The 14,530-nt window shown below is 45.1% G+C and overlaps 1 protein-coding gene across 5 annotated transcripts in view; it reads left to right on the top strand.

Annotated features, from left to right (window-relative positions):
* Atp2b4 (ATPase plasma membrane Ca2+ transporting 4) overlaps positions 1 to 14,530 on the top strand; it is a 94,710-nt gene that overhangs the window by 66,640 nt on the left and 13,540 nt on the right. For all 5 annotated transcript variants that reach the window (XM_076831367.1, XM_076831371.1, XM_076831369.1 and 2 more), the window contains exons 11-20: positions 237 to 478; positions 1,320 to 1,551; positions 2,728 to 2,907; positions 3,592 to 3,679; positions 4,510 to 4,616; positions 8,407 to 8,598; positions 9,133 to 9,346; positions 9,751 to 9,962; positions 10,982 to 11,089; positions 13,087 to 13,263. In XM_076831367.1, the coding sequence (XP_076687482.1) occupies positions 237 to 478; positions 1,320 to 1,551; positions 2,728 to 2,907; positions 3,592 to 3,679; positions 4,510 to 4,616; positions 8,407 to 8,598; positions 9,133 to 9,346; positions 9,751 to 9,962; positions 10,982 to 11,089; positions 13,087 to 13,263 (1,752 nt within the window). The remainder of the gene's footprint in view (positions 1 to 236; positions 479 to 1,319; positions 1,552 to 2,727; positions 2,908 to 3,591; positions 3,680 to 4,509; positions 4,617 to 8,406; positions 8,599 to 9,132; positions 9,347 to 9,750; positions 9,963 to 10,981; positions 11,090 to 13,086; positions 13,264 to 14,530) is intronic.

Here is a 14,530-nt window from a genome sequence, read left to right as displayed (position 1 = left end):
TGGAGCAAACTGTCATATTCCTAAAAACCTTCATGGTTCTGGGATCAAGGTCACTACTGACCACTGTCTGCTGACCCTTGCAAAAAAAAAAAAAAAGTCTGCCTCTGCCACAGGCTCTGAAGATATCTGAAATTTTTGTAAGGGAGTTCATACCTTTCTAAGTTCCCTCTCCGGTCAAAGTATCTTATTCACCAGCCCCATGTCTTTTTTTTTTTTTTTTTTTTTTTTGTCCTCAGCCTCCAGAGAAGGAGGGAGGCCTGGCACGGCAGGTGGGCAACAAGACCGAATGTGCTCTGCTGGGCTTTGTCACTGATCTGAAGCAGGATTACCAGGCAGTGCGCAGTGAGCTGCCCGAGGAGAAGCTCTACAAAGTGTACACCTTCAACTCGGTGCGCAAGTCCATGAGCACGGTCATCAGGAAGCCAGGTGGTGGCTTCCGCATGTTCAGCAAGGGCGCTTCAGAGATCATCTTGCGCAAGTGAGCACCCTTTAGCCCTCTTCCCTTCAAGACCCTCCCCCCAGGAAGGTCTGGGCAACATGCCCCACACTGAACACATCTGAGTAAGCGAGCCCCCAGTCAAGAGGCAGGTACAAACATCACCCCTGATTTACAGATGAGGACACAGAAGTTCAGGGAAGTTACACAACTTGCTCGAGGAGATGCCACTGATAGTGGTACAGCCAGGATTCAGACCTGGACCACCTGAACTTCTGTTTCCTGATCTGAAAACGGTCATCCTCAGAGTGCCACCCATCTTACTGTGGTTGAATGATTCAATGTACATAAAGCAAATACTAGCAATGTTGGTTCTGTTTCCTTTTCTTTTCCATCCTTAATTCTAATTACAGGGAGGTTGCATAATTAAAAAGTGGCTAGGCTCCCCATGGGTAAAAGTTGACCCAGTTTGGGTCGAGGGCCAACAAGGCTAAAATAACTAGTGCTTCAACTTGGCTTTAGCCACCTTCTTTTAATCAATGCATTCTTCTTTAGCACCAACCCCATGCATTATTCTAGATTGAGAAAGTTTCTCTGCTTTTAAGAAGTTCAAAAGAGCAGGTGATCCACAAGTCACTAAGTCTTGGGTAAGAATGAATGGCATGGAAAAATCACACTCCCACTCACCCATGCCTTACTCAATCCACAGGCCACCCCACCTTGGAAAGAGGGACTCAGCTACCCAGCTAGAGATAAAGGAGATACTGGACCAAGGAATGATGTCTTTTAGAATAATGCAGAGTTGCCAGAATGTCTGCAAATGATTATAGAAGCAGACCCGGTGGGAAGGGAGAGGCTGCTTTCTGACCATGTTCTTCCCTAGGTGTAATCGGATCCTGGACAAGAAAGGGGAAGCAATGCCATTCAAGAATAAGGACCGAGATGATATGATACGCAATGTCATTGAGCCTATGGCCTGTGGGGGACTCCGGACTATCTGCATAGCTTACCGGGATTTTGATGGTGAAGAGCCCTCATGGGACAATGAGAATGAAATTGTCACTGAGCTGACCTGTATTGCAGTGTTGGGCATCGAGGACCCTGTGCGCCCGGAGGTAAGAATTTGTGTTGGAAAAAGAGCAAGAAAACATAACTGACAGTCTCCTAATGGCTTCTGGGCCCAAATACAGGCCCAGTGTGTCCTAATGAGAAGACATCGAAAGTCACAGTAAGTAGATACTAGTTCTTTGTCTAGTTATGACCTCAGGCAAGTTGCCTAACTGCTTCTCACTTTTAGACCTAGATGTTCCTGTGCCTGCTACTTCCCACAACTGCTATAGTGTGCAAATCAGCAGAAAGTGGTCTGGCATGTTGCCCAGACCTTCCTGGGGGAGGGTCTTGAAGGGAAGAGGGCCGAAAGGTGCTCACTTGCGCAAGATGATCTGTTCAGTGCTGTTCAAGTGGTAAAAAAGCGAAGGTTTTATTGGCCTTATTATTTAGTACTTATTATTTAATCAGGCCTGGCGTGATGGCGCATGCCTGTAATCCCAGCAGCTCAGGAGGCTGAGGCAGGAGGATCTAAAGTTCAAAGCCAGCCTCAGCAACTTAGTGAGACCCTGACTCAAAATAAAATATAAAAAGGACTGAGGATGTGACTCAGTGGTTAAGCGTCCCTGGGTTCAATCCTTGGTACCAAATAAAGAGGGAGAAAGAGAATGGTCAGGAGGCAGAATTAACTGGGACACCAAATTTGTCTTTAGCAGCCTTGTTTCAACCAGCACCTTCTTTTCAAACAGTCCCTAGGTGCTGAATGCTATTCTAACACAAAAGGGGATTGAAAACATCTCTGCTTCAGAGAAGTGCAGACAGATGGACTGGTGATTGTCAAGGCCAAGCCTGGCAAGGGTGTCCTGCATTTGGAAGATGACAAAGAACTGATATGCCTGGAGCCAAAGCCAGGCCAGTGGAGATGGTCAGCTAGGGAGGAAAGCAGTGGCCACATCTCCAAACACTGTCCATGTCCTGTCAAGGAGTCTGGATTGTAGGTGGAGAGCAAGCGTTTGGCTTCAGAAGAAAATTTCCCTTTGAACTCATGGGATAGTTGATGAAATGTGCTTATGACTATTGTGAGTTGGACAGAAATGAGGCGGGACCAAGTGATTCAAAAATGGCCAACCAAATGTAGCCCATGCCCCATGGCACAGCTTCTCTGTTGAAGGGACAGCTGAATAAGCAGTTTACTAGATGTTCCATTTCCACATCCACCTTTCCTTGTTCTTTGCTCTCCACAGGTACCACAAGCTATTGCCAACTGCAAAAGAGCTGGCATTACTGTCAGAATGGTGACGGGTGACAATATCAACACAGCCCGAGCCATTGCCACCAAATGTGGCATTCTGACACCTGGAGAGGACTTCTTGTGTTTAGAAGGCAAAGAATTCAACAGACTCATTCGCAATGAGAAGGGCGAGGTAAGTCCTGGGTGAGAGGAACCAGGGCCTGCCTTGTCAAGGAAAAGGCTGATATTATCATGAGGCACCTGGGACACATGGGAGAAGTGGCTGTTTCTAGACTGAAATCTATTTACAGCCAAGCTGCTCAGATGGTAGTGTGCGGAGCTGTCTTCTCATTATCTTCATTCACAAGTTATCTTTGGAGTCAGTGTCACCAACTTTTCATTTCTTTCCATTTTTTTCACTCATGGGATGATTTTGTACTGACCCCTACTCACCCCTCCCACATCACTGCCCTGTGGTGACTGGTGACATAGGTTTGTAAGAGAATGTGGTCTGAATGTGGAGCAGAAAAAATCTTCCTGGTCTACCCAGAGGTCAAACCTAAGACCTCGGAAATACCACTTGAGCCACCTGACTGAGCAGCTGACCCTGCACCTCCTGTCAAGGGTCTAAGAAATAAGGATTGTCTCCCAGGTGGGAAATGGAAGGCGACTAAGACAAGCGGGGCCTGAGTGGTTACCACCAGTGAATCCTCCCTTGGATTCCGAGTTGATGGTTTCATCTTCACACGGGGCAGGATAAGGGTGATGGGGCTATGGAATCCCAACTCCCCCAGAAGCTCAGATTATGTGAAAAAGTAGGCTTTTCCTGCATGCCTGATCTGCGCGTGACTGATCTGGGTGTGTCTGGTGTTGGCAGGTAGAACAAGAAAAGCTAGACAAGATCTGGCCTAAGCTTCGGGTGCTGGCGCGGTCTTCCCCCACTGACAAGCACACGCTGGTGAAAGGTGAGGTTGGCTCCTAAGTGGGTGCCCATGATAGATGAAGACAGGCTGGGGCCAGGACAGGTAAGAGCCATCAGCCAAAGCAACCCACCTGTTCTGAATAGGGACTCCCAGGAGAACACTTGGGTTAATGGAGAGAACATTCCGTTTAGCAAACCTCTGAGCCCTGGTATGACATGTAATAAAATTGGGTTTTTGAAATATTACATGTCTTGTGTGCCAGTAGTACTGAGCTAGTCATGGCAGGTAAAGCCATTCTTGGTTTTGGGGTTTTGGTACTAGAGATTTCACTCAGGGGTGCTTAACCACTGAGCCACATCCCATCCCTTCTTTATATTTTACTAGAGACAGGGTCTCACTGAGTTGCTTAGTGCCTCACTAAGTTGCTGAGGTTGGCTTTGAACTTGCGATCCTCCTACCTCAGCCTCCTGAGCTGCTGGGATTACAGGTATGCACCACTGTGCCCAGCAAGCTATTCTTATTTTATCAATAAGGAAGTTGGATGCTGAAAAGACAAGTAACTTACCCCGTGGCCCTGCTGGTAGGCACCAGTTGTGTGACACCCAGGCCTCTGCATTGGGATCCATCGGGTGCTTTTTTTCACTACCTTAGGGCACTAGATAAGGACTAACTTTCCTAGCTCAGAGTGCTCCCCTTGAAACAATTATGCCCTTCAGGGGTTGCTGCAGACCTCTAGCATGGGGAAGAGGGAAGGAAAGAAGGGAATAGGAGGGGAAGGGTGACCCATAAAGCACCTTTTATGGGGAACAGTGCTTGTCAAATAACCCCAGATGACCCACGTGTATTGACTGTAGTATATGTGTTTTTCCCAGGTATCATTGATAGCACTGTTGGGGATCAGCGACAGGTGGTGGCTGTCACTGGTGATGGCACAAATGATGGACCTGCTCTAAAGAAAGCAGATGTTGGTTTTGCCATGGTAAGTTCAGCAGTGTCTCCCCATTTGCAGGCCACCTCCACCATCAGGAAGCCAGGGCAGGCTTCTGGTTGCCTCCTACTTCCTGTGCCTTCACATGCCACTGTGTGCTCTTTCCTCTAACTCCATCTCTCTTATCTACCCGGCCAGTAATAATATGTGTAATGGGGGACCCATCAAGTATAAAAAATAGATGACAGTCAAGGAAATCATGAAGTACCTTATCAAGGAAAACAAGACCAACTTAAACTTGACCATGAACATGATGATGTTGTCTACCCAGGTGAATTACAGCAAACTCACGTTCCTTAAGGAATGTGTACTATGTGTCAAGCATTGTTTGGTACTCTGCTTTTGGTACTCTGAAGCCTAGAGGCATCAGAATTAGGGCTGAGGGTGTAACTCAGGGATACAGTACTTGTCTTATCACTACATGCGGCTGTGGGTTCTATACAAGTTGGACACATTCCAAAGTTGAACATCTTGGTTCAGTAGGGTCTTGGGTGGGTAATAGAAATGTTTGGTGTTTTGTTTTGGAGGTTTTTGTTTGTCTGTTTTTTAGCAAGCACACCTGCTGATTCTGGTATTCAGAGAGTTTTTGAATTCCCCAGACAGCAAAATACATGCTCACACTCAAGTCGCTAAGGGCTATGAACCTCCCATATAAATTGAGTTGTTAGAGGGTTTTTTTGTTAGTTGGTTGGATGGGCGGGTGGGGTTTTTGTTTGTTTGTTGAGACAGAGTTTAAATTGCTCAGGCTTTCAACCTCCCAAGTAGCTGGGACTACAGGTGTGTGCCCCTGCACCCAGCTCTGTTGATGCTTTCCAAGCAGTGGATGGAAACTCAAGAAATATCTGTAGGGGTCTTTCTTTTAAAAAACAAACTTTTAATTCAAGGAAACTTTAAGAATATGCAAAAGTAGGGAGAATCATATAGTAAATCCCCATGTGCCTATCACATAACTTCAACAATTACTGACATTTTGCCAGTGTTTCACTGACACCTCCCATACTACTGCCACCAGCAACTTTCCCCACCTCCAGCTGAATTATTTTGAAGTAAATCCAAGATGTGCCTCATTTCATCCATAAAAATTTTAGTACATATCTCTAAATGATAAGTATCAATAAAATATATCTAAAAAATTATCATACCGAATTCTACCACAGAGCTACATCCCCAGGCCTTTTAATTGTTTTGTTTGTTTGTTTGTTTGTTTTGTTTTGTTTTGATATTTTGAGACAGGGTTTCACTAAGTTGCCCAGGCTGGCCTCAAATTTGTCATCCTCCTGCCTTGACCTCCAGAGTCTCTGGGATTACAGGCGTGGCCACCGTACCCCCCATTGTGTATATTTCTTATCCTAGATCTGGAATCACCTATTTCTCTAGGGAGTTCTGACTCACTTTAGTAGGAAATGGTAGTTAGAGAACGCAATCAGAACTCAAGAGTGCTTCTTTCTACTGAGTACATTGTTTCTAGGTCTTCTCAGTAGACAAAACTAAGAGATAGGCTTTTATTTCTCATTTTTGTTGGTGTTTGTTTTAAAAACAAAACACTTTGTGAATTTTTACTGATATTTCTCATCCAAATTTAGAACTATAGAATCCTAACTTTCTCATTTTATCTAACTTCTCTGATTTAATATTTATCACTCTATAACTATCAATTTTTATTCATAATGGTATTAACATAATTATTTTAATATATATAATAGTTTTAAAACAATGATATTAACAATAATACAATTATTTTTTTAAAAAAGTTAAATATGTTTCTTGTAGTTCTTTTTATCTGTAGGTATAGCCTACTAGGAGGCTACTATCAAATTCATAAAAAAGTATGGCTTTTATTTGGGAATTTAAAATAAATTATATAAAAGTCATTTGCAGGGCTGGGGATGTGACTCAAGCGGTAGCGCGCTCGCCTGCCATGCGTGCGGCCCGGGTTCAGCACCACATACAAAAACAAACATGTTGTGTCTGCTGAAAACTGAAAAATAAATATTAACAACAAAAAAAAATCTTTAAAAAAAAAAGTCATTTGCAACATTTTTCTTTTGTGCAGTTGTGATGCCAATAGGCTGCAGCAGTTCATTTATATCACATTGCTTTCCATTTTAGATATTACCTTTTTTTTAGTTGCACAATACCTTTATTTTATTTATTTATTTTTATGTAATGCTGAGGATCAAACTCAGTGCCTCACACATGGCAGGCAGGTGCTTTACCACTGAGCCACAACCCCAGCCCCTAGAGATTACTTTTTAAATTTAATTTTGTTTTTGATTTGTATAAAGTAGTTTCACTGTTCTAAAGTAAAATATGTGAAGCAAGGTATATTTATATAAATCTGGCTTCTGTCCCATTGCCTTTACCCTGTCAATTGCCTCTTAATTCGTCAGGTAACTTTTTTCTTACATTTTTAGTTTATTCTTGTTTGTTTCTTCAGAATATAATCAAACATACATTGTATTTACATCCCATCCCCTCAGATAAGTGACCATACTATATATTCTTTTCTACCTTGCTTTTTGCAATTAACAGTGTAAGTTGGAGATTATCCCATAATTCTAAGGATTACTCTTGGTACTGATTTATCCTTATAGTGCACTCTACTGTGTGGGGATACTAGGGAACTCTGATGGAGAACTGAGTCATTTAGTCTATCATTTGTTGCCATCTAGATAGGAAATAATAATACCAGGTAATGAGAACAAATAGTGTACTGCTAACACACCAAAGTAAAGGATGAGCTCCTCTGTAGGCTGTGGTAGTGGTGAGATGTGTGATAGCTCTGTGGTCTTGGGTGTTAGGGGTTGTGTCTCAAGGCAGTTAAGGTTTAATGAATGGCACCTTGATGACAGAATTTAAATAGATGGAAAAAGAGAATGTTTCAGGCTTAGAGAAATGGTGAGAGTAGAAGTCTAGATTCAAGAAGTGAATAAGAGACTCAGGGGATTGTGAATGAATCAATAGGTTTTGAGCTGAAAGATTACATAAAAGCAGGTTATTAAATGAGGTCGGTGCACTTATTAGGGGCTGGCCTGTTGAGGTTCACTGCTCCATGGGAAGCAGGCCTCCAACCACTGACATGTGTATTGGGAAACCTTTCATGGTTCTCCAGTAAGATGATTTTGAACAAGAACAGAGCATCTGAACTGTACTGTCAAGCTGCTCATCCTAGAACAAAATGTAAGGTTTCTTAAAGGTATGGAGGAAACACAGATTTAAATCAGATACTAGCAGTGGTAAAAGAAGTCTAAGCCAGGAGCGGTGGCACATGCCTGTAATCCCCCAGCTCGGGAGGCTAAGGCAGGAGAATCACAAGTTCAAAGCCAGCCTCAGCAACTTAGTGAGACCCTGTTTCTAAATATATTTTTTAAAAGGGGATGGAATGTGATTCAGTGGTTGAGTGCCCCTGGGTTCAATCCTCAGTACCAAAAAAAGAGATGTTTAAGAACTTAGAGGTAAAACAGATAGATAGGACTTGTTCTCTTCCTTCTAATTAGCTTCCAAGGAAGGGAGAGTCAGAGGGGAGGAAGGCTTATCAAAGATGACTGTCATACCCAACCTGCATACAGGAGTCCTGTAGTGGCATCAGACACCAGCCCTCTTCTGAATATTGATGGGGAATCTTTGTCGTTTTGTTTTCTTGTGTGTGTCTAGTGTGCCCTCTGGTGTCCATTCCTAGTTCCAAGGCTTCTTTAAGGTCAGGAAGCAGATTCTGGGTGCAAAGAGCAAGTGAGCTCTGCTCTACCCACTTCTCCACTGATGTTTTCCCATCTTGCCTCAGGGTATTGCAGGCACAGATGTAGCAAAGGAGGCATCAGATATCATCCTGACAGATGACAACTTCAGCAGCATTGTGAAGGCAGTGATGTGGGGACGAAACGTCTATGACAGCATCTCCAAGTTCCTGCAGTTCCAGCTCACCGTCAACGTGGTGGCTGTGATCGTCGCCTTCACTGGAGCCTGTATCACCCAGGTGCGGGGCATGGGATAGGCATGGGATAGAAGCAGGGTCTGAGGAACATGGGGCAGTTGGTACAGTGTATCTACAGAAAATAAGGACAATTGATATCGGGGCAGGAATCAGCTAGGTCCGCTGTCTCCATCTATGTATGTGGAACAATAATGACCTTCCTTCCATTATTTAGCACCTTGAGTCAGCCACTGTGATATGCATATTATCTCTATTCTTCAAAAGCAAGCTTGTAACAGTATTCATCCCATTTTACAGGTAAAGAACTGGAGGCTTAAAGAGGTTAAATAACTGGGGCTGGGAATGTAGCTCAGTTGGTAGAGTGCTTGCCTCTCATGCACAAGGCCCTTGGTTCAACCCCAGCACCGCAAAAAAAGAGAGAGAGGTTAAATAACTTTCTCAAGGTCACTTAGCTAATAGGTGGCCAGATTCATATTCTAGACGGATATCAGAAGCTAGGCCATCTCAAGGGAAAGAGTGAGCGAGTGAGGGTTGGTTTCTGAGGAAATCTAAGAAGTCTGGTTCTTTTCCCACCAGGATTCTCCACTGAAAGCTGTACAGATGTTGTGGGTTAATCTAATCATGGATACTTTTGCTTCACTGGCCCTGGCGACAGAGCCCCCTACAGATGCTCTATTAAGGCGACGCCCCTATGGCCGAAATAAGCCTCTGATCTCACGTACTATGATGAAGAACATCTTGGGCCATGCAGTCTACCAGCTCACTGTCATCTTTATCCTGGTCTTTGCTGGTGAGCCACAGGTGGCGGGGAGCAGTGGTTGGGGTGCTAGGTGGACATGGGGGCTAAGACAGGCCTGAGGAAGATGATAGTGTTGGAGCAGGTGGAGTACAGTCTAGGCATAATAGCTTGGTCTACTATCTCCTGGGTACTTCTGCTACATAACTCCAGTGCAGATTCTCTCTACCATGCTGTAGTACAAGAAAGCAAATATCAATGGAGCAAACCAAGAGATATGGTCAGATATGCTGAGACCAGGGCTAAGATATCTGATTAATAAAGTATTGATAACTAATGTAACTTGGCGTAACTGGTAGCCATGAGCCACCAGCGTGGCCACACCAACATGCTCTGACTCAGTGTGAACTCTCACTGAGATCACAGCTCTCCCCACATTCTTGCTCTCTCCCCACCAGGAGAGAAATTCTTTGACATTGACAGTGGGAGGAAGGCACCTCTACATTCACCACCCAGCCAGCACTATACCATGATCTTCAACACCTTTGTGCTGATGCAGCTGTTCAATGAAATCAATTCCCGAAAGATCCACGGAGAGAGGAATGTCTTTGCAGGCATCTACCGTAACCTCATCTTCTGCTCTGTAGTCTTGGGCACATTTGTCATCCAGGTGAGATTCTCTCTGGAGTTGGGGTAGGAGGTCTGGGAATACGAAGGGCGGAATTCCCTAAGCATCCAGGAAAAGAGGTAGCAGGGACTGAGGCTGTGGGTGAACACATGGGGTTCCCAACTGGCTTCCATTTGCACCTAGTTCTAGAATCAGAGCCCAGTGTGTCAGGTGCTCCATTTCAGGGCAGCATGTTGATTAGAGATAAAACAAGACTTGTAGAACCCTTTCTAAATATACAGAAATTTCACAAAGTGACCAAGTCAATGGAGTTTGTCCTTTAGCCCCTTTCTATGCTCCTGCCAGGATGGGCGCATGCATGTGTAGCGCGGGCTCCCTCCCTGTCCCTGCCCTTTGTTCTGAAGGGGCTCATGGTGAAAATGCTGCACAATCTACAGAGGAAGAGAAGCAGTGACTGGCATGTATGTAGTTGACATCAAAAACCCGACCTGGGCTCCACTGCAGGAACAGGAGTCAAGGCATGGCTGTCCTGGTGGAATAAAGACCAGGCTCCTTCTTTCTTGCCTAGCCAGAGGTACACTCAAACATCTGAGAACACAAGGGACTATAAGCAGGCCGTGCTCCAGAACCCCCTGCCTCATCCCTTTCTAACCACCTCAGCTCTAGCCTGGACACTACTTCCCTCTGAAGACCCCAGTACCTCCTGTATTATCCCCACCTTCAATTCCTCCTCTCCATTGCTGGGCCTTTTCTTTGTCACCTACTGGCCATAGTCACAAGAGGTCTCCAGCTGTCCCCACTCTGCCAGATCTTATATTGATCCTCATCATCGCAGTCATAGGAGATGTTTGTGTCTCTCCAGAAGACCTCTCTGTAAAGACTTGATATTTGGTTCCCTTTCTCCCTTTTTAGATTTCTTCTTTCCTTTTCTCCAGCAAGAAAATCAGAATCTGATTTTCACCCTGGGCAGAGGGGTGACATGGTTTCGGTGACCATGGCTAGAGGGCTGTCCACCTGTTAGTCACCTCCCTGATAGTGGGCTGCCTCTTTCTCTGTTCTAGATTTTCATTGTGGAATTTGGGGGTAAGCCCTTCAGTTGCACAAGCCTTAGCCTGTCCCAGTGGTTGTGGTGTCTCTTCATCGGGATTGGAGAACTTCTGTGGGGCCAGGTGAGTACAGGCACACAATCCTGTGCATCCACACAGTGCAGACTTCCTCCTCTACTCGAGGTGGAACAAGCAACTGTGGAGACTCCTGTTCTTGCCTTCGTTTTCTCCTCCCTGCTTAAGTTTGTTCCATCTCATAGGATCCTAAGGTGGAGTGATCACTGTCCATCACCTGAGAGCTTCTAGGTCTCTTCTCTAACCAGGTCTTGAGGCCAAAAAAGCCCTAGCTTCTCTGAGACAGGAGTGGAACTTTGCTTAAAAAAAAAAAAAAAAATGAAGGATCTCAGAAGAGTTTACAAATGTCTCTATCATAATGAAGCAGCAGTCTGTTCATGGCCACTGTACTGACATAATCCAGGGCTCCCCAGCTTCTTCTCACCATAGCTTTATCTGCATTGAATGCCTGACTCTCGCCTGATGTATGTTCAAATTTCTAAGCTTTCTAGAGAAGCAGTGTAGCATTTGGTTCAGAGCATGGACACTGGGAATGACGGGGTTTGAATCCCAGGCTCCCCTTTTCACAAGCTTAATCACCTTAAGCAAATTACAGAAAAGATTTAGAACAATGTCTGCTACCTTTACAAGTACTAAGTGAATGTTAATATTAATTATAATAATATCATCACGACTGATAAGAATTTTATTCCATCCCTAATACCATCTTCAGCTCTGGCCTGGAATGTACTTCTCTATAGACCCCAAGACTCTGCTGATAATCCCTTTGTGCTCAGCCACCTGGATAATAGAGGTCGTGCCCTACCTGGCCATAAAGAGCCAGGTGCTTGTTTCGTTCACACCTCCTAGATGCCTTCCTGACTAATCTCTCTCCTAATACCTAACCCACCTCCCTCTACCTTGCTCTATTTACCAGAGTAGTTTTGCTCTTGAGTGAAGCTTGGTTGTGTTACCAGATATTTGGAACTCCTTCAAGTCTGGCCTTTATGTGACTATGTGGCCTTGATGCCAGATAACAGCCTTCCTTCAGTATCATAGCAGCTTCTGCCAGCATCCAAAAGCAGAACTTCAACCTTATTCCCATTTCAAGCCATTTGGCTCCCATTGGACTACCCAGTCCCTTTGTCCCATTTGAGCCCTGTCTGTCTGTCCTTCATCTGGTCTGTAAAGAACTGACTAACACGCCTTGAGCTCACTAAGTGATTTATCTTTTATTTCAAGTCTAACCTACTGAAGTTCATGCCTTCTGATAATACTCACGTGTCTCTGTCTTTCCTCTTTCTTTCTTTCCTCCACCCCCTCCCCAAGTATCAGGGATTGAATCCAGGGGCACTCTACCACTCAGCTACATCCCCAGACCTTTTTATTTTTTATTTTGAGACAGGGTACTGCTAAGTTTCTGAAGCTGGCCTTGAACTTGTGATACTCTTGCCTCAACAGCCTGGGTATCTGGGAATATAGGCATGGCCCATTGTGCCCAACCCATGTGTCCCTTCTTTCATGGTCTATCCCACCCACTTCCTTATCCCAACTACCTTTTCACTATCATAACAATGGAGCTACTTTTTATGTGTGACTAGGGAGGGGCTCTTTCCTTCTAATTCCTTTCTCTACTCCTCCGCACACACATGCAGTGATGCCATCTTCTCTCCTGATTTGTTTCCCCCAGGTCCAGGTCTCTGCCCTTCCCATGATGTTCTATGCCTATAGTTCTATTTTTCTTAAAAGACAGATAGTGAAATAAAAAGGAAGAACTGAGACAGGAAAAAGTCTATGATGAAGCAAGTTATAGAATATGTTACCTGGTTAACCAGAATATAAGTTTTCTTTTGTATGTCCACAAACAGAAAACCTTCCTAAGAGCTTGATGGCTGTGGGCACATGGTGAACGCTTGCCTGAACAGATTCGTGCTCCCCGCACTGCTCTCCTGGTGAGCAGGGTGATAGAGCAGAGTAACCTACCCAAGGGCCTGACCTGGGTAAGTTGACCGACAGCTCTTCTCCCCCTGATTCTGCTGTCTCCCTTGTGCTGTGCCCATCCTCAGGTCATCTCTGCAATACCTACCAAATCTCTGAAGTTCCTAAAGGAGGCTGGACATGGGACTACCAAAGAGGAGATCACCAAGGATGCCGAAGGACTGGATGAGATTGACCATGCAGAGATGGAGCTGCGCCGAGGCCAGATCCTCTGGTTCCGAGGCTTGAACCGTATCCAGACTCAGGTACTCTACTAATGGTCTGTCCTCACCATGGGAGAAGAAACCTCTATCTTGGGAGGCGTTGAGGGGGGCAGCAATTCTTGGTGGCCAGCATTTCTCCCTTTCCTAAGGCTCACTACCAAAGGGCAGCCCTACCTTCCTAGCTTTAGGACCAAGAGGGGCAGAAGTACCTGCATGGGCTCCTCTGAGAGGACAGTAGTCAATGGACCCCAACCAGAGGACCCTAATAACAGTCCTTCAGCTGTAGATTGGCTGTAAAGCCCGCTGCAGGCTCTGTTGCCCAGGCAGGCTTTCTGCACTAGCCCTGGCCCCAGGATAGGAAATCAGCTGTGCCTGCTCTCCCAGGAAGGAGTGGGAGAGCATCCCTGTGCCCATGCTCAGCAGTCACTTAATGTGACATCCTTGGGTTGCTGTCATGGTAATAGATGTTCTCCAGAGGGGTCTTTGTAAGAGTCTCACCCTCTTATATCTTTCCCATTTGAAATTTAAGACCATGGGGGCAATCTGATGGTTGCATGGGTATGAACAACAACACTCTCCATGCCCAAGTATCTTTTACAAGATTCAGACTTGCTTCTCAAAAAGGAAGATGCTATTGTTTCTTCAAACCATTTCCCTTCTTGTAATTTCTGAAATGGGATAGTAGCTGCTCCCACTGCTCTTAAGTGCCCCGCCTATACCCCACAGTAACTTCTTTTTCTCTCTCCATGAATCAATTATAATTACCTCCCAGGTGAGTGGGCTGGTTTAAGCATTGATAATTCTCTTGCCCTGCTCCCACCTCACACATCATTTTTTGTTTTATTCCCAAGATTCCCCATCTCAGGAAATGATCCATCCAAAATTTTAAGGGTACTCACCAGAGTACAAGGAGTACAGGCCTATTTCTCTTCTGATTGGCTGGAAATCCCCAACCTGTTTAACTCAAAAGTTGGCCTTGCAGATGACTGAGAAAACTCCCCAGCAACCCCATCTCCTTAATACATAGGCAAGATAGGTAAAATGGATATTCTCAACTACATACCTGGTAAGAACTTGTTTTCCATAGCCAGACTCAGCTACACTGCTAGTGGCCTGCCCGCACCATGGGCAAGACAGCTGGAAAGGTAGAAGAGAACTAGGTAGCAGAATCCTGGGGCTCCTCTCCATTTTCTTGAGTTCCTCCTCTCAGGAAGGGAAATTGCAGTGGGATCTGCACAAACTACCTCACGGTGTCCAGCGTTCCCACAGCCCCCACGCCACCCTCCGGGCTGCTGACTCCGTCTAGTGT

This window comes from Callospermophilus lateralis, chromosome 13 (assembly GCF_048772815.1).
Source record: "Callospermophilus lateralis isolate mCalLat2 chromosome 13, mCalLat2.hap1, whole genome shotgun sequence".
NCBI classification, from domain to species: domain Eukaryota; kingdom Metazoa; phylum Chordata; class Mammalia; order Rodentia; family Sciuridae; genus Callospermophilus; species Callospermophilus lateralis.
This window is presented reverse-complemented; position numbering and strand designations above follow the sequence as displayed.